The sequence below is a fragment of the Nematolebias whitei genome, chromosome 8 (genome assembly GCF_014905685.2).
Source record: "Nematolebias whitei isolate Nwh7 chromosome 8, NemWhi1, whole genome shotgun sequence".
In the NCBI taxonomy this organism is placed as follows: domain Eukaryota; kingdom Metazoa; phylum Chordata; class Actinopteri; order Cyprinodontiformes; family Rivulidae; genus Nematolebias; species Nematolebias whitei.
This window is the reverse complement of record NC_056505.1, coordinates 30529819-30549613: the sequence shown is the minus strand read 5'-3', so window position 1 is coordinate 30549613 and position 19795 is coordinate 30529819. Positions and strand designations below refer to the sequence as shown.

Below are 19795 nucleotides of genomic sequence, written 5' to 3'. Positions count from 1 at the left end.
ATCCATCCATCCATCCATCCATCCATTCATCCAACCATTCATCCAACCAAGCACCCCTTCATCTAGCCATTATTCATCCATCTATCCATCCATCCATTCATCCATCCATCCATCTATCATCCATCCATCTATTGCTGATAACAGCAGGGTTCCTCCTCTCCTTTTGAAAACAGAAGATGTGGCATTTGTGGATTCAATGATCTCTTCCAGCTGTTTCCTATTTATACCTTTTTCTTCTACAGATTTTTGTTGCCCCTGCCCAATGTTCTGATATGGGTTCCTGTCATCTATCCATCCATTTTATTTATCTGCCTCTTAACATGCAAAGAGAGAGTATGCAAACTACACTGAAAGGCCAAAAGGTGAACCTGCAACCTTCATGCTGTGAGACGACAGCTCTAACTGCTGTGCTGCACACAAACTACAGACCATGTGAACATGTTATCGCCTACATTTTTAGCATTTTAAACAAACAAGAACAAGTTGTTGCATGCTTTTGCTCTATCAACTGGTGATAAAGGCTTGGTTCATTTTAAAACCAGATTTAGCCTGTGAATCATGCGCTTCTGTCAGGCTTCAGGAAAAAGCTTCTCAAACAAATCCTGTAAACTAAATATCTATACACAAAGACTGGACTGGCAATGGGTAAAAAATAAACATCAACAAAGAAAAACTTTGACTTTTAAAGTCTAAAAAATTGTCACTCAAGGCCAACTTTAAAGATCTAATAAGAAATAAGATAGAGGTCCAGTTTATGAAGTCAGATCAGTTCAAACTTTTTTTAAAGTGTTTTATAAATTATAAACCCACTGAAATGTAGTATACTGTAGGACAGGACTGAGTGAGGGGAGCTAAGCTGAAAATAAATCACTGTGAGCTCAGAATTGTAGAAATCAGCTCATGACTTTCCTGCTCGCTACCACTCAGTCAGATGTAACTTTTAATGTTTGTTGTCATTCACAAACTGAAGAATTAATGAATAATCATCTTAGCTATCTGGTGATACATCCCCCTGGGCCAAACTACAGGTGCTAAAGGCTTCAAAAATATCACGTTAATTAATAAAAACAATTCTGAAATACCTGCATGCTGTCCAAGTGGTTCTGTTTTAGTGTAAACATACACCCGTACAGTAAAAAGAGATGTAGGGAAAGAAATAACACAATTACACGTGAGATCACTCATTCACATTCTGAAAACACATTTCACCTTCCTACAGTGCTCGTATGCAGAGACAGAACAACCGAGTTGGACATTCTGATCGAAGAAAGACTTTTCATATAAATGTAAAGTTTTAAAATGTATTTCAAAAGATTGTTTGACGTTCTGCTTAAGGCAGGAACTAATGAGCGTCAGGAAACAGCTCCAGCCTGATCTCTGAGTCCACTGGTTGGTACGCAGCATCCACACAATAACCCAGAGGCACCCACCCTCACCACACCCCACCCTCACCACACCCCGGTGTTCAGACACTCACCTCTAACAGGTGGACCGCACCTTCATGTTCCTTCTTAGCTTCAACCTGAGCCTGGGAGACAAAAGGGGGAAGTTCACTCACACAGCAGTTTTCGTTTGGTTTAAAACACAGATGACAGATATTTAGATATTTAGACAGATATTTAGAAGCAGAACAGACACTTTTACTTTTAAGTCATTTCAGCTCAAAGTGAAAATGGGTCTAACAACAAACCAACCCAGGGCTGGTCCAAGGCATAAGCAAACTAATAAGCAGTGGTTAAGCAGCTTCTTAGGGCCCCGGGGCCACTAGGGGGTCCCCTAAGTGGAATGGAATTTTTACTTTTATCTTTTGTCATGATTTCTATATGATTCTATTTAATATTTTAAGTTCAGCTTTTGCAAATTGTTGCATACATTTACATAGTTTTAAAAACCAATTATTCAACTTTAAATTTCGTTTTTTAAACTATTTTATGTGGTTTCAAGTAATTGTTAATTTACATTATTTAAGTATTTCTTTGATATTCAGTGGGGTCATCTGAACAGTTTCTTTTTTTTTTTGTGCTGAAATGTTTCACCTTTCATCCAGAAGGCTTCATCAGTCAAGGAAACACACAACACAAAACTGATTCTTCCCCCAAACAGCTTACTCTAAAGTGGAACAAACCAGTTATGTTGGTGATAAGATAGTCTCTTTGGCACGGCCCCTCCTTCGGTGCCGGCCCTCTCCCTCATCGACAATCATGTCAAATTGGTTCAAAACCCACAAAGTCCATGCTCAATAATCCAGGTATACAATCCACCCTCCCACTCAAAAAAATAAAACACATTATTTCATATAGCCTGTCAAGCCTACATATCGGTTTCCTATTGCCCACTTGTGAGGCATGGCCGCTTTCCACCAAGTGCAGGGCGTGTAGCTTCTGCTGAGGTCTGACAAACAGATTGTGAAGGGGGGTGGGGGTGAGATTCTCTTGTCTCCCTTTCTGGGCCAGGGATGCATCTAATAATGTACCTAATACAATGTGTTCACTAAATAAATCACACCATTGTTTTTTTCCCAAACAAAGCACATTTCATTCATAATATTGTAAATATAGCTAATAGTGGAATCACTGAAAAAAATAATACAAAAACAAATCTGCACACCAAGGCAGGCGAATTAGTTGAGGCTTAAGTTGTTTTGACTCATGTTTAGGGTTGGATGGTGATAAGGTACTCTGCTCAACAGCCAATTACACACATGGAAGATGGACAAGAACTGGTCAAAGCCATCAGGTGCCCAGTTTAAGACAAAAGAGAAAAGAACTACTGGATGAACGAGCAAAACATAAAGGTATGCAGCAGTGTCATCTATTGGAGCATGAAAGGTGTTATGTAGGCTATAGCCTGTATCAAAACAGTCTTACTATTAATTAGTTTAGCTGCTTAGGACGACATTTTTGATTTTCAGCAGAAAATATCGTTTTAAAGATTGAAATTCTTCTAAAATTAAACTACTACATAGGAAAGTACTATTAGGCTACTATAATTACTAAAGGTAATGATCTTGTGATATTGTTTGGACTGTGATAAATAGCCATTAACTAGAAGAGGTGTTGATTTGTCTTCTATTCTGAGTATTTCACAAATTGGACATATACTGTATGCAGGCCTGTTCTTTTTTTGTTGTCTTAGTTGTTAGCCATTTGCTATGTCAGTATCAACCGTACAACTGCTGAGCAGATTTCATCCAATGACATTATTGATGACTTTGCATCAAATAAGGCAAGAAAGGTCAATATTTAGGTGGCAGTTGTTGTGCACTTTAATCTGTATTTCTTCTTTGAAAAATAATAGTACAGAATCACTTTTTAAAAGAAGGATAAGACTTTACGTGACAGTTCAATTTAATTTATGTTTCATGAAGCGCAGTAGTGTAAGTTGTCTCATTCAGAAAATGTTCAGACCTTCCTTGACAGTTGTCCGGTGAAATGTATGTCTTCATAAAAGTGCAATTATTGCACACATATTCTATTGGTGCAGTTTAGAAATGCCTTATTTTAATTGCGTTTATTTTCTATATATTATTGTATTTGTATTGTGTATGTTTAAATTCATTGTGTACAGTTTTACAGAAATGGGGGGCGGGGTGTTGTTCGCCCAGGACACCAAACAGGCTAGGACCACCCCTGTGGTTATGACTCTTTTCATTTTATAATTATTTACTCTAAAGCTTTTCTCTGTAAACATTCAGCATGTATCCAAATGACGGTTAATCCTGAATTAAACATCCGAGCAAAGAAACACTGTTTGAAATCCTAAATTTCAGCAATGTTTTCATGTGTACTTAGAGACTCGTCTAGTTCATGTAAGAAGAATGAGTTTTACTATGACTGTGAAGGTACAAAGCATAGTACGTGACATTTTCTGAACTGAAAACATCTGTTCCACATGAATATAAGCGCAGGCGTGTATAATTTAATAAGTCTGCCCATCAGTGTAGAGGAACACAGAGAGTGTCTGAAGAAAGATAAAGCAGTAATGAGCTTCTGTTGACGAGAGAGACTGAGAGCTGCTGCCTGCAAAAGGCCGGCTGTGACTTTAGGCTTCTGCAGCAACAAACACACTGGGGCACAAGCAGTTTTTCTAGAGATGGCACTGGTGACAATGACTATCATGTTCACACTATCAGCAGTCTCAGCCTTCCCCGGGTTCGCTTTGACATTACAGCCTGCTCCAGTGCTCAAAGGAGGAAGTCCTGCCATCAAACGGCCAGGGCAGGCTTTTGATTATCGCTCACCACAAAAAGGTGATTAGTGGGAGATTATGTTTTTACTCGTGTATGCACCTATGTTTCTCTGACTGTTCGCAAACTGAAACTGAAACTCTCAGAAAGTAATCAATTTAAGAACAGCTATAACTGCTTTGGAGTCAAAAACTTGAACTGGAAATGAGCTGAAATTTGGTGTGGTAGCTGAGCTTCTTCTGCAACAAATACGCTGAGTGATAATGGAGCTTGAAATAGATACCATGACACTGTATGTGGAATATTTGTGAAAATTTGGCCAAAAGGATAACATCTTCTGTTCTCAAGATGAATTTACTTTAAAACTCGGGTATGAAAGGCGACAGCTGACACACATTCCTTCAAGGAATCGTAGGCCTTTAGTTTGTTCTGTTCTGTCTGTATGTTTTGGATCAGCTTGCTTGTGTCAAACACAACGAGTAATTTTGAAGTGTCACGCGTTCAGATATTCAAGAATGGTTCTGGGAACACTGGAAATATCAATGCCAGGGGGATTCTCTAACCCGTGGATGATTTTTGAAGTCTTTTGTTGTGCAATATGTACGACCCTGATGTTTCACCAATGACCCATGACAAGCCACAACCAGAGCAAACAAGAAAGCCGAGAGGAGGGAGGGTTATACAATCAGATTTCCATTACCTTCTGAAGAATGTCAATCTCCTGCTGCTTTGCAGTGAGTACAGCCAGGGCCTGCTCATGCTCCAACTCTAGCTGCTGCCTTCGCTCTGCAGCCTCGCGCATATGCTGTCCACAAAAAGGTGTAGGGATAGAGAGCCAGAGGGGGAAAGATTGCAGGGGGAGAGGGACGTAGAGAGGACTGCTGTTAGTGGAACTAAAATCCAGTGGCACTTTGGCAACACAACACGCATCTCGAGTCTTCACGTCAATGTTCAGACAACACAAATGTGTTGACATGTGCACAGTTCACAGATACAGAGGCTAGATAACTGTGCGGTTACATTAAAATCCTTAAGAGAAAGAAAGATGAACTGTGTCGCACAAAATGAACGTATTTATGTGAAGTCATCTGCAGAAACAAAATAGAAAATTTTGAGCAGAAGATGAGGACTAGAGATGCTTTGCTGTTTGAACCACAAAACATGTCAACAGTGGGATTTGCTGCCCCCTTTAGTTAACACAACACCTGCTGTAAAGTCTGGCCAACGGGACGCTTTAAATAAACGTCTTCTTGGATCTTGTCTTTGCATGACCCATCTGAGGTTTAGCGTTACACTAAAGGGGTGAGCAAACTCTGCAGCGTGCTCATTTGTCTGTGATCATCCATAACAACCAGAGAAGCCATACAGTACAACAGACTGAATGCTAGGCTCTTCATAACACAGTGCCCCTGTGTCACCACATCGTTGTTCCCCACTATGAGTGAATATCTGACACACTGTAAGGTGAAGGAAGCAAATTACATTTTCATGCCGTAAGTATTCAGATCTAAGATCTGTAAAGTCATCAGACCTGTGGGTGACATTATCATCGTGGAGGGTGCCCCATTCTCTTTATATTTCCTCTTCCTCCCCCTCCAGTCATCAGAAAGCCAAACTCTTTATCCTGCCTCATGCATAAATCACATACCACAGTGCTCTGGTTTTATAGCCACGTGATCATTTGTATGTTTGGTAAGCAGCCCACGAATAGAGGGAGATATAAGCACAGCCACTGAGGTGGACAGAAAACATTCAGAATGGGGCTAACTAGGGCTGCTCCCCAACAGATGGACGTAGCAGTGATACCTTTTAAAACTAGAAGAGGGACGAGGGGACAGGGTGAATGGAGGTAGCAACGAACCCAGTAAGGTTGGACAATGTAAAAGGGTGAAAAAATAAATGAAATGGGGCAGACTGCTCCAAGCCTGTATTCTTTCACAGCTCCTGGTCAGACCTCCCAACACGACACTGGAAGGCAACAGACACGTCGAGGACATTAGACAGTTCAGTGGTACAGAACCAGAAGGAGGCAGTGTAGCACATGTAGGAGTGGGGAGAGGATTGGTAAAGGGTTAGGCTCCACAAAAAGAAACCCAGGATAAATGGGCTACTAGAACTGGAAATGCAAACAATACCAGTGGACAGTGGGAACACTTGGATCTGGTTTTCCTACCTTGAGCACCTGCTCTAAGTTCTCCAGTTTGCCTTGGAGCTGGTTCCTCTCCCAAAGGGCTAAATCTCTCTCCTGCGTCACAACACCAAGGGCCTCTTTAAGCTGCACATACTCTGACTTCACCTGCACAGAAAGTGAAAGAGAAGCCCAGTTAAAAAATGAATTTCATTTTTAGGTCACCCTTTGAAGTTTCCTGAATTGCACATCTTTTCCTTCTGCTTCAAATTATGTTACGGCCATGATTCAGTAAAGTCTGGGACAGAGACAAGAATGTAGACATTACAAACAATTAAATGCATGACGTTGTGCATGTGTACTGCGCTACTTTTTCTCGACACATCTTTTGTTTCGGAAATCACTGATTGCAGAATTGCTGCTCAGGTTCTTCCACAAACAGAAATTAAAGATCCCCCGGGGAGTTATCTTGTAAATAAACAAAGCTTCTGAACGTTTCTCGGTGTGAAACATTGTGCGCCTAACAGCTTCTGAATTGGCTTTCTTTCTTCAGAACATATTTATAAGTCAAGATTTCAAGAAATATTGACACCTCTTATGTTTGCTCGTTAGTCTGCCTTTTTCCTGTTTGGCATCATGCACAGCATGGGGCGGCACGGTGGTGCAGCTGCTAGAGCTGCCGCTTGTCATTGAGAAGGTTGCCTTTCTGGGTGGAGTTTGCGTGTTCTCTCCATGCATGAGTAGGTTTTTCTCCAGGTATTCTGGTTTCCTCCCACAGACCAAAAACATGCATGTTAGATCACTTTACTACAAATATCCATAAACTCATTTTTATATGCAAAAGATCATTTGAGTCACACTGAGGAGAATGTTCTTCTTCTTTAGACACTAAACGATTGGAATCATATGTATCACCTTTACTGGAGTTGTCCAATCAATCAATCAATCATATTCTGCACAATCCTTAAGGAACAGTACTCCCTAGACAGGTAACTAGTTCATCACATGGCTATGCAGACTCATGTTCACACGAATAAATTATCTTCAGAATGTGGATTTTTACTGGACTGTAGGAGGAAACTGCAGCGCTCGGAGAAAAACGCACTAAACAAATCTGCAAACTTCGCACTGAAAGGCCTTCATGGCCAAAAATCTAACTGGTGACTTTAATGTGAAGCATTTATGACTACCGACCCTGCAATCACTTGTGTGCATTTACAATAAATTAATAGGTTCATCATCCGTTGAGAATCAAAAACGAACATATCTGCAGGTTGGCTGGTGTCATTACACATGCATGGCTACAAAATCTCAAATATTCTCACTGTACGAGAGGCGGAGTACACCCTGGAAGGTCTCAAGTCCATCACCGGGCCACCTAGAGACAGACCATTCACAGCTAGGAACATATGAGAGTTGCCAATCAGCCTAACATGCATGAAAACCCATGCATGCATGGAAAGAACATGCAAACTCCCCCCAGAAAACATCCCCAGCCAGGAATTGATCCGGCAACGTTTCACTGAGAGGCAACAGCTCTACCAACTGTGCCACAAGAGCCCTTAAAAACAAACAAAAATAAAAACTAATATGACATGACATAAAATAATGCAAAATGGTCAAATCTCATGCTGTATTAAAAGCCAGTGAGAACAAACATGTTTGAATATTCTGCCTGGATGGAGGGGGCAGCCAACATAAATCACCACCACTTTAGTTTAAACACAAGCTTCTTTTGGCAATTTGTAATGTACAGATTCTAACTCCATTACATTATAAATGAGATAAATTGACTGTTTCTAACTTAATTACCTTTTTGTACAGAGCCCTGAGATGACTTTTGTTGTGTATTGCTCTTTATCAATAAAATAAATTGATTTTGTCTCAAAAGACCGTTCCATCAGGGTGATGACAGCTGACGTTTAATGTTTCTTCTCCACATACTCTCACTTAAACACAGGCAGAGCCAGTTCCAGTGCGACACACCCACTAGTGCAAGTGGTATATTTTATATGAAAGAAGTGCTTTTTATCATTGTGTGGTATTTATGGTAAAAATGGTGTGAATGTTTATGAAGCATTCACTCTACTGTGATCCATTTATCTTCCGTACATTTTTCAGCATCTTTCTCGTTCCACAATTTTTGTGCTATTTCAACAAATCAAATATCAAAATGTTCAGCTCGTTCAGGACAATCCTGCTATGACTTTTGGTATTGGTGCAACGTTAGCTTTTCAAAATATTTAGCTTTTTCTGCCATTTTTTTTCCTCATAGGAATTGAATTGAGCTCATTTTACATCCTTCAAATCTTCAGATCTGTTTACAACCTTTTACTGCTCCTTTCACGTTTTGTTCTGCTTCAGCTTCTTTCAGCTTTATTGTGCAAATTTAAACATTTTTTCAGCTACTTTTAGCTAATTTCAGCTGTTTCGACCAGCTGTTTTGTGCTCCATTCAGAATTTTCCTGCTAACTGCAACATTTTTGTGCTTCTTCTAACTTCTTTCTGTAAATTTCAGCTTTTTATGTTCCTTTCAGCTAATTTTTGTAAGTTTCAGCTTTTTCTGCAATTTCAGCTACTGTTCAGCTGTTTTATACTAATTAAAGCTTTTTCAGCTAATTCCACATCTTTTTAGTTCATTTCAACTCTTTCTTGATGCCTTTTCAGCTCTTAGCATTTTTTTTGTGCTAATTTCAGCTTTTGTAGCTAATTTTCCAATTTTTATGTTCATTTCAACTTATTTAAACCCAATTCAGCAAATATGTGTTCTTTCTGCTTTCTTCTGCTAATTTAGGCTTGCTCTTCCATTTCAGCTATATTTCAGCATGTTTTTTTTTTGGTTGCTAATTTCAGCTGTTTTTCAGCAAGTTTTTCTGCAATATGCATTTACACTACATTTTCACAGGAAATGCAATTTCTCTTGTTTTATTAAATGTTAGTTATCTTCTACAGACACATACCAAGAATCATTCACAACTCAAGCAACCAGTTCTTTGTAATAGCATCTGTTAGCTTGTGAGGCACCTGCTTTGTATTTCAAGTATTTTACACATTACGTGACAGAAAATTGTCACAGGTCAGGAACTGGCAGGGAAGCTGGTTGTATTTAAGGATGAAATATTTTATTGTTTTTATTATAATGCAAGAGTAATATAATTCACTCACTTCCACTGCTGTGAACCAAAACGTGAATCAATTATTCATGCCTCGCTGTCAAACAAACACCGTGCATCAAGTGGAGCAAGTATTAAAACACTTGAACCTGATTTCTTCAAGCGAAGTTTGTGTTTCTGTCAGTTCAACGTCTGAAGAATGGGACTGTTTCCACACATTCCTGATAGCACTGTTTACACTACTTTGAAGGGGGCAGTATTTTCCGTCCGCTCTTTTAAAGGCCCCTAATCGCCTCTGTGTTTACGTGTTCCTGCAGCTGTAGCCGAGCCGAAGCCCCCTTTCCTCAGAGCAGCCGTGAATGACCAGTGATTCCTCAAGGATAGTAATTCTAACAACGCCAGCAAATCAAAACACCGAGACCAGTGAGTCTAAATCATAAAACCTATCCACAGGCATAAAACCAGCAGTCAACTAAAAGAGACAGATCAAGCTAAACTGCACAGGATTCAAAGTTGGGGGATAATCTGTGATGAGTAAGATCTGCCTTTAAATGTTTATAAGCTTAGATCTGCCCTGTCTTCAAAGTGATGATTTCAAATCCGTCAGTAAATTATAGAGACCTGAGGCTTGCTGTTTTATTTTGATTTCATTCCACAAATGGAAAATATTTGTGGAAGAGTGTATTTTTTATATAGAATTGAAAGCGAGTTTCCTTCACTAACGTGGCTAAGACGCAGCGTGACCCAGAAACGACACTGCATCAAAGTGACGACAGAGAGGCCTCAATCTGTGAAGAAGAAACGTTGATCAGAGTCAACAGCTCTCAGAAGCTGTATTTAAGAACACGGAAGCTGTTGTGCAAAGCCTCCTCACCTCTTACCTTTTCATACTCGGATGCTTTGTGGCTGCTGTTGAACCACTGAAGACTCAAGTGCTTGTTCTCCTGAAGGAAACCTTGAAGCTCATTCTCCTGGGAAAAAAAAAAACAGTCAGAAAGAAAACAGTGTTCAGAGGCTAAAAAGTCGCCATGATTAGACAAGACCACTGCACTCAAAGCCAGCGTGTTGTCAGCAGTGGCCCATGCATTATTCATCTGAGGAGACTGCTTCAGGTTCTCGACAGCATCGCTAAAACAAGCTGCCGTTAAAGCCACTATAATCGAAATATAAGAATGTTATAATGATAGCTGACGCGTTAAAAACTTAAACATGCAGCCAAAGATGTAACAAGTTAAACATTCGTCACTGCTGTGTGTTTGAGGGTGTAAATCATTCAAATGGAGAAACCACCAGCATGCAAACACTCTGTGTGTCGAGCGCAGAATAAAAGAATAAATCTCTGTGGAGGAAGAGGAGACTGTGTCCAGTCAACAGTTCTGAGGTGTGCCGTCAGAACGACGTGCAGTGTTGACCACTGAGTTTTCCATGATGTCCAGTTTATACCAGCTCCAGCAGCATGAAGGCCAAGGGCAGCTCTCCTCAGGAGTCTCATGCATGATACATTTACAGTAAAATGGTTCCTCCTAATGGCTGTGATGGTGAGTCTGCTCTCGCTCCCTTTATGTTTTACTTATGAAGGACGTTTCAGAGTGGACTCTCAGATCAAAGTAAACATAAAGCATGAAACATGCACGCAAAAACACGTGTACACAGGAAAAGAAACATTTAGCTATGTCTGTCAGTAGAAGTAAATGGACGACACTTATATAGCACCTTTCATTCTGATCAAGACACTCAAAGCTCTTTACACAACAATCTGTGTTCTCATTTACACATTCATACAACACTCTACTAGATCTCTACAGAGAATAATCAGAGGTTTGTCACATTCATACACTGATAGTGCTGGGATTGTGCCTCTGGTGGCTGATTCTGTTCCTGCACCCCCTGGTTTCCCAGTTTATCATTTCCCCTGATGTGTTTCAGCTGTGTGTCCTCACAGGTGTTGAGTGTCATGTCTCGTTAGTCATTGTATGTAAGTCTGTGTCTTTGTGTTATTTGTTGTCTGGGCATCGTCTGGTTTCCCTTCCGAGTTCTTATGTGTTTCTTGTGACTTTCTACATGTCTTCCAAGAACATGAGTTTTGCTGCCACAACAGCTTCATTATTTTTGTATTATTAAAGTGTTTCTCATTTAACCATCTGGTCTCTGAGCCCTGCCTGCACCAATGGGTTCTGCTCTAAAACCACCACTCATGACAGATGTGACACACATCAGAGGCAATGAGGGGTTCAGTGTCTTGCCCAGGGACACTTTGTCATGTGACTACTGGTGGAATCAAACCCTCAACTCTTGCATTAGAGGACGACTGCTCTAACCACTCAGCCACAGCCACACTGAAGGGACACAAATCTTTATTTGTTATTTGTTCCATTTTTTAAGTCAGCTTTGACATTTCATATCAGCATTTCACATTCAATGACCATTCAAGTCACTCAAGCTTTCACGTAAAGATTTGGTGTCTGGCTGGGGAAGTTTGAATATTTTAAGGATGATCGTGGGTTGGAGCTTTGTTTTCTCCCCGTCCCATTTGAGATCAACATCCATGGAGCACCATACTCAAGGTTGCAACGTAAACGACGTATTCTTAGAAATTAACGGTGCCATCACCATCTTCATCCAGCAGTTTAAACATGTCAGCTGACCTTTGTCAGCACTGTCATTCTGTAATGGGGCCGAGATGGGGGAGAGGCAGGGCAGCTGACCCGAGAACCGAAAGTCCCAGGTTTAATCCCCAGCTATTCCTATATGTTGTGGTGTCTCTGATTAAGACACCCAATCCCAAATTGCTCCCTGGGTGCTTACATAGCTGCCCACTGCTCCACCTGGGTGGATCCCAGGTGCGATAGGTTAAATGCAGAGAACCAATTTCACCATTGTATGGGAACATACGATAATGACAACACATAGCACTTATTATTAATGCGGCGGCTAATTCAGGAAACTCTGTTTTGAATATCTTTGCAACTTCAGCCTTGGACATGGCTGTCTTGTCTCCATCTTGTCCAACATACTTGGTAAAACAGTCGTTGAGCATAGCAGTTGCTTTTCTGATGCTACTCATGGTGGCGACTTTGTGTACAGATGACTTGCTGAAGCTTGAGAATAAAGAATCAGATAAGTGATGTCTGAGTGGTGTTCATAAAGTTCTTGAATATGCATGATCTGTCTGTTACGCAAAACACATTAGCAGAACCTATCATAAACTTGTACGCATATGTTATTTATTAAACACCATCAGATTTAAACGTCCTCTTTAGTTCAAACGTTCATGTTGTTTCGACAGCAGGTAACTGCATACGACATCAACTAACGATAACTTCTGATCTGCACGGTGTACTTGAACTGCATGAACACAGAGGCACAGTGTGGTGGAGAAATGCTGTCAAGGACAAGCAGCAGCAAGTAAACAACAGCCTGAAGGCAACACCATCTGAGTTCAGCTGCGTTTTCTGTTATTTCTGCAACGGTAAAACACGCTTAAACCTGCATCAGTTGCGTCCTGTCAATTTTATCGCTTTCGGTACGAGCTTTCTATATTCATTGACGTTCCCATTAATATTCATTGATCCTTCAACTCGGAGCAGATAGGAGTTGGCTAACCCTCCAGGTGTTCATTCTGAAGGACAAAAAGTGAGTGGAACAGAAGAAGCGCACGTTTTAGTGTCAGAAAGACAAAAGGAAAATTCCAGCTTGATTTTGATTTGCTTGTTCATTTTTGATGCTTATGCTCATTTAAAATCCTTTTTTTTCCCGGGTGTCCTACGTGACAGCACACACAATGACGCAGACAAAAGTGTCTTGAACACAATCAGCTGTGCCTTCGTCCTGTATTGTTGTCGCGTTAACGCTGTAAACAGATCAGTGTAAGTCATAATCTCTTGGCAAGACGTGTTTGTGTGGCGAGTGTGAAGCCCAGCGACGAAACAAATTCAACACCGTGGCCTGCATGGAGCTGCCTTCAGCATTATTCAGCTGAAAACGGAGGATTTTCTGCTGAGGCCAGATCTGCTTGAACACCAACGCTAATGTTCTTCTCGATTGTGCACACAGAGAATGGTGAGTTTAAATAAAACAATACGGAGAATCCACTGAGCCGACAAATTACTGCTACAACTGACGAAAACAATCGTATTGTTTGCTATTTATTTCAGATTGGATGGTCGTTTCATGAATGATACACTACTGAACAAACATGACACCACGAGGGGCAAAGTGTCTGAGTTACAGGCTGTTCCTTCTCTCGATGTGCATTTTGTCCATCACTGTGTGAGTCAGTGTGCTCTGACACAGCAGTGTGTTTAAATCTGAGGAGCCTGACGGATGAATCAACCCTGTCATTTAAACTCGTGAGCAATGCAAACATTTCACCCACTTACTTTCTGCTCACCAGACAGTCCAGGGTGGGTGAGAGCTCCACTTTCTGCCAGTAAGGATGACAGCCAGCTGTCGTGTTTGTGATTTGCTTTCATTTCTTGGCCTCAACTAAAATGATTTGCGTCAAACAGGTAAACAGAGGAACGGCCATCTGATTTATTTTCTCACTGATGACTTTTAAATGTTATTATTAGCTACGCAAGTAGTTACAAAGCTAATTTTAAGACAATTTCCAGACCAAAAGAATGACTAATATTTTACTAAAAGACATTCTGCTGTTACACCAACACTCTTTAGTTACACTGTGTAGTCTATGCATTTCCTATAATCATGAGGAAGAAATGTCCACCATTTATTAAATTCTAATGTTTGACAAACAGATAAATACTGTAATACCAGGTCCAACATTTTTTAAAATCTAACATGAAATGTGCAAAATCCCACAACAGATTTCTCCGTCATCATCATCTAATAAACAAAAATAATGCCTAAATGGAAAGACTGTCCACCCACAGATTTAACACCTTGTTATTTTCATTCAACCTTTATTTAAACAGGTTAGACTCATTGAGTCACGAGGACTCATTTACAAGAGACCTGTTTTAGACAGACAACATATAAAGTACAGACAACAATAAACTGCAGTAAAAATGCAATTAAAATAAAAGTAGAGTTATAAAACAACAAATCAAGGTGCCATGTAAACCAAGGTACAAAACTAAAAATAGGAACGTTAGCTTTGATTTCTCTATTGAACTTCTCAGTTGTTTAAAATCCCATAAAGAGGTGAATGTGGACAGCTTCAAGTCTTTTGCAAGGTATTCCAGGTTACAGGAGCGGAGTAAGATAAGGCCTTTTTGCCAAGTTCAGTCCTCACGGAGGGGACGCTGCAGGTAATGATGGCCTGAGAGCGCACGCTGTAACTGCACTGATGGTGTGACATTTAGGAGATATATGAAGGCAGCAGACCAAGAAACAATTTCAAGATGAAAATGAACCAGTGTGAGAGCCTCCGTGTAGATAAAGATGACCAACTGACCAGTAAGTACTGAGTGCAGTGATGGGTAGAACCTGCTTTAGCTTTGTGCTTAGTCAGCCTTTTTATTGACCCACCGCTGTAGTTCAGTGAGGTTGAAGCATTGACTGACTGAACCATTGTAACGCCTTTATTTTTAATATTTGGTCTCACGAGATTCTAAAATAACTTGGTATATAGAGGAGTTGACTCAATGGCTGTAAGATATATGTGTCCTGTGGCTGAAAATCTCCCAAATCATCAGCCTCCACCACCGTGCTGCATGACTGTTGATATGAGGGCGCTGAAATGCTGTGTGGTTTTCGCCAAACATGGCACTGTGCTTTGTGGTTAAACAGCTCGTCTTCAGTCCTGTTTGACCAGCAGTGTTGTGGTTCAGTCTGATTAAATGTTGCAAACCTACAGGAGGTCAGTCTGCAGCTTCCTTATCAAAGAGATGAGGCAACATGTTGGCAACTCTCCCAAACAAGCCATACTTATTCACACTGTTTCTAATTGTTCTGTCATGATGGTGTGGTCAGATTTTGGTTTGTTTGTTTATTTGTTGGTTTTATTTGTGTGTGCATTTCTTTTTCAGTGTCCCTGTGTTCCTCTGTGCAACCAGTCCCTCAGCTCAGTCTTCCTGAGTTTAGACCCTGCTCCTCAGTCCTGCCACGCCCATTCTCACCTGCTCCTCATTTCATTCAGCACGGCTGCTGCTCCTCATCCCCTCGTCCACCTCAGCCTTCATGTCCTCCCTGCGTCAGTTCAGAAATCGTTGCAGCATTGTGCAGTTCGTGCGCATTTTTTGGTTCGTCCCCATGCCTGATTGAGACTCCTTTTGTTCTGTAAGTTTTGCTGCCATGTCAGCTTTTGTTTTTATTCATAAAAGGAAGTTTTAAGGAGGGGGGTTGGAGCCCCCGGTGTTGGTTCTGCATTGGGTTTATATTCTCTTGAAACCTTGACAGATGAACTTTAGCTTTGAACCTGTTAATTGAGTCACGTGGAGTCCAAAGTGGAGCTGTTGGGCTGTTTGTCATTCTAAGAGCATTGCACAGTCTGAACTCGGGGTGTATTTGCTGAGGTGTCCCCTCCTGGAAAGAGTGGCAGCCGTCTTACATTTTTCGCCCATAAATCTTTTTTCACTGTAAAATGATGAACTCCAACATGTCTGGAAATTACCTCATAACTCATAAATCTTGCATTTTTAGGGTCATTGCTGATGTCTTTCTTGTTTGGCATTGTTTTAATCGCTCCATAGCAGCAAAATACTAAAACTCCTGCTTATTGGTGGTAAAACAAATTATTAATGAATCAAGTTTGTTTGATTAGTATCGCCTGGCTGCTACTTTCCATCTTAAATCCTATGGAAGTATGAAAGAGGGTGCTAATGTCTTCATAGTTTTTCCATTTTGGCTTCATTTTTGTTTATTAGAAAAATGACACAGTGGAATGTCATGTTGTTGTAAATTGTTGTTTGTACATTTCAGGTTAGGTTTGAACAATTTATATTAAAAAAAACCCAGATCATTTGTATTACAAGAAGATATAACTTTATTGATCCCACAAGAAACACATATTATAATACGTAATTCCCTAGAATTGAAAAAGGATGGACTTTTTTCCCATGACCATATAATTACTATTTTATTGACTTCTGATAGACTGCATCTGTTCAACACAACACAACATGAATTTTTGTCAGTGTTGCTCACATAATCTGAAGAAACGCTTCACAAATATTTCACACAATGTTCACTGCCCTGCACAAAAATCAGCAGACATTTAAAATTATGCTAAGTCTTTGATATTTTTTTGTCTTTCAACATACAGTGCATTTTATGACAAAGAAATTAAAGTTAATAAGGAAAAAAAAAGTCCTTTCATTTAATTTTCTGCCCTACCACTGCACCACCGTACACATTTCTGTCAAAATGAGCTATCTTAAAACGTGTTCAAACATGCATTAAATAAAATGGCATACCTATACATTTAGAAATGTACTCTGCAAAACGTTTTCTTCCATCAAAAGCAATAACAGATACAATCGTGCTTCTGACAGAGCGTGTTAACAGAAACCTGCTGGCTGCCGAGGCATGTGTTCAATGTGATCTATCCGAGAGCCTCACAGACCAGGTCCTGTTGAGTCCATCTGCTGTCAGCCCCAGTATTGATCTTCGATTAACACCGATACATATTTAAGCCGCGCTGCCAGAGCTAATGTTCATCTCTATGGTAACAAGCTTTAAATGAGCGCGGAGGCTGACGATCTGTAGTTAAACATCTGATAACCAGGAAGGTGGAGGTGCCAGATGGCAATGACAGAGTTCACTCTTACTCATGCACCGGCTCTGTGTTTATATGCACGACAGCTAAACTAAACCACAAGAAGGTGTCAAAAGGTCTGTAATTCTCAAACTTGGGTAGAAAAGATCACACGTGTCGATATAAGCTGACTGTCTTTGGTAATATAGACTCCATCTGTGCACTATTTTACTAAACTAGACAAGGAGAAAGATGTCAGCTCAGACCAAACTGCTAGTGACAATACTGTCAACTTGCCAGCCCCTGACACACTCATTCATTGGACTTGTCTGAGTTACATCTCTGTTCTCTAAGAGGTACGCAAGAGCCCTGCTGCAGTCTGTTGAGACCAACCCGTCACTCCTGCTCACCGTGCGGGGGGGCACATCGTCCTTTGGGTTGCTTCCCCTGGACTCAGCAGGCTTATAACGGGTGAGGAGAGGAACACTGCTGTGAGCAGAGAAGGTCAGGGGAGGTCAGTAAAGAAAACACTCCTGATGGAGGGTTTATTTGGGCCAGAGAGCCACACACAAAGGCAGCACATCTAAAGGGCTCGGGGCATGAGTGGATGAAATGAAATGATGTAGGACCAAAGAGTCCCATTTACATTCCCGCTGAATCCCTACGGCTCCTACGTTTCATGGGGAAAATCCCCAACTGCATTATTTTCTGTCTGCTTCTCCTTCAAGCCTGTTTCAGCTTTTCAACTCAAACTTCACCAAAATTAATAGAACAGAGGAACATGAAGATCTTGCTCTCTTTCAGACTGAAGAGCAATTTCTGCTCAACAGTCTGCTCAACCACGAGGTCTGTACATCTGTACAAATCTGCAAGAATCCAAGAAAACCCTTGTGACCAGCTGCAGGCAGACCAGGATTATGGTATGGAGGACGGAATGTGACAAAATGAAATAAATACACAATAATGAAATGTGCCTTTTAAATAATTTATTTCATGATTTATTTATTTTAATTTTGGCACCCTCCAGTGGCATCATGAACTTGTGATAACTGTCAGTCTCACTCGTCAAACTCAGTGGGCGGGACTAGGGCGGCTCGCAAACAAACTCTGACACCTGATTGGCTGCTCCTCACAGCAAATGAAGACAATTCGAGCACAGATACTACTTTGTAGATTGATCCACAGGCCAGAAAACATGCAGAAATAACTCCAATAACTTCAATAAACTGTTCCAATTTATTTACCACAAACTCTGGGGAGAAGCTCCAGCTTGTACATTATATCACTAGCTTGGCTTAAAATATTTCTAACCACTTCACGAGAGAACAAATTAAGGTCCTGCATGGATGGAGCTGCCATGTTTGAACTGACATCAGACCAAAGCAATGGATTTCACATGCTCAGCATTAGTCCCGCCCACTGAGTTTGACGAGTGAGACTGACAGTAAAGATTACTTCATGGTGACCACACAAGGGTGGAATGTGATAAAATTAAACAATTGAATAAATCATGAAATAAATAATTTAATTGTGTATTTAATCATTTAATTGTAAAGTGAATGGTGTATTTAATAATTTAATTGTGTATTTAATCATTTAATTGTAAATTGAATGGTGTATTTAATAATCTAATTGTGTATTTAATGATTTAATGATGTATTTAATAATTAAATGATACATTTAATTGTCATGTTTGTATTATGTGTTTATTTATTTCATTTTTTCACATTCTGTCCTCCATCGGAATGTGACAAAATTAAATAAATAAATAAATCATGAAATAAATAATTTAATTGTGTATTTCATAATTTAATTGTATATTTAATTGTGTATTTGATAATGTAGTTGTGTATTTAATGAATCAATGATGTATTTAATATTTATATGATAAAGTTCATTATTATGTATTTATTTATTTCATTTTGTCACATTCTATCCTCCATATGATGGGAGCAAGGGGATTGTGAAGGAACACGTGCAATGACACAACTATCTTTCAAAAAAACTGTGTCAAAATCTCAGCAGACAAGAAGTAGAAACAAGAAATCCAAATGGACACTTGTTTTGATAAGATTCCTTCTGATACACTATTGTCCACATTTGCCTAGTCCTTCAGGCGGGGTCAAGGACACAACAATCTATAATTTCCTGTGAAAACTCACTTTGATTCTTTCACATGAACAGTTCAACGAGCCTGTCACACTCTATTGACCTGAGGTGAGAAACTGTGGACAGAGGAGTCAAAGGCTGCAATACTGCTGACCCAAAGATCAAAGTTAAAATGAAAACGAACTCTTACGACAAAATCTGCACAACATCTATCTTCTTAGTGCCATGCCAGTGTTTCATGTTGTTCCTTTCTTTGTATCATTTGTACAAAGTAAAAGCCACTGCAGCTGACAGAATGACATTTCTGGGGCAATGCAAGAAAACGTCCTTCAACATTTCATGAATAAAAATGTATGAGTAGCGTAACGTAACTGTGACCTTTTACAGTGGTGATATTGTTGTGTATCTCTGGGGGTTTAAAGGTGGGGTTGTACTTGTCCTTGATTTCTTGTGTTCACAAAAAAAAACAATATTGTGACAACTGAAATGTGATTGCTTGTCCATGATTACGCTCATAGCAGAGCATATCTCTCATTCTTACACGTATTCCCCTACATTTAGTTTGGACATATATATATATATATATATATGTCCAAACTAAA

At 40.1% G+C, this 19795-nt stretch overlaps 2 protein-coding genes across 2 annotated transcripts in view; both read right to left on the bottom strand.

The window, feature by feature from the left end:
* Window positions 1-11383, bottom strand: part of rimbp2b (RIMS binding protein 2b) — a 200827-nt gene extending 189444 nt beyond the window's left edge. The window contains exons 1-6 of the mRNA XM_037680698.1: window positions 11255-11383; window positions 10309-10398; window positions 6360-6482; window positions 4887-4991; window positions 1478-1528; window positions 1083-1103 (exon numbers count right to left, since the gene is read on the bottom strand). Of these exons, the coding sequence (XP_037536626.1) occupies window positions 1083-1103; window positions 1478-1528; window positions 4887-4991; window positions 6360-6482; window positions 10309-10398; window positions 11255-11383 (519 nt within the window). The remainder of the gene's footprint in view (window positions 1-1082; window positions 1104-1477; window positions 1529-4886; window positions 4992-6359; window positions 6483-10308; window positions 10399-11254) is intronic.
* A 580-nt stretch (window positions 11384-11963) lies between these two features.
* LOC119413642 (protein S100-G-like) lies at window positions 11964-12491 on the bottom strand. Its single transcript, XM_037680697.1, is given in 2 exon segments — window positions 11964-12067; window positions 12341-12491. Coding segments are annotated over 2 exon segments (255 nt in total).
* Between the last annotated feature and the right edge of the window lie 7304 nt (window positions 12492-19795).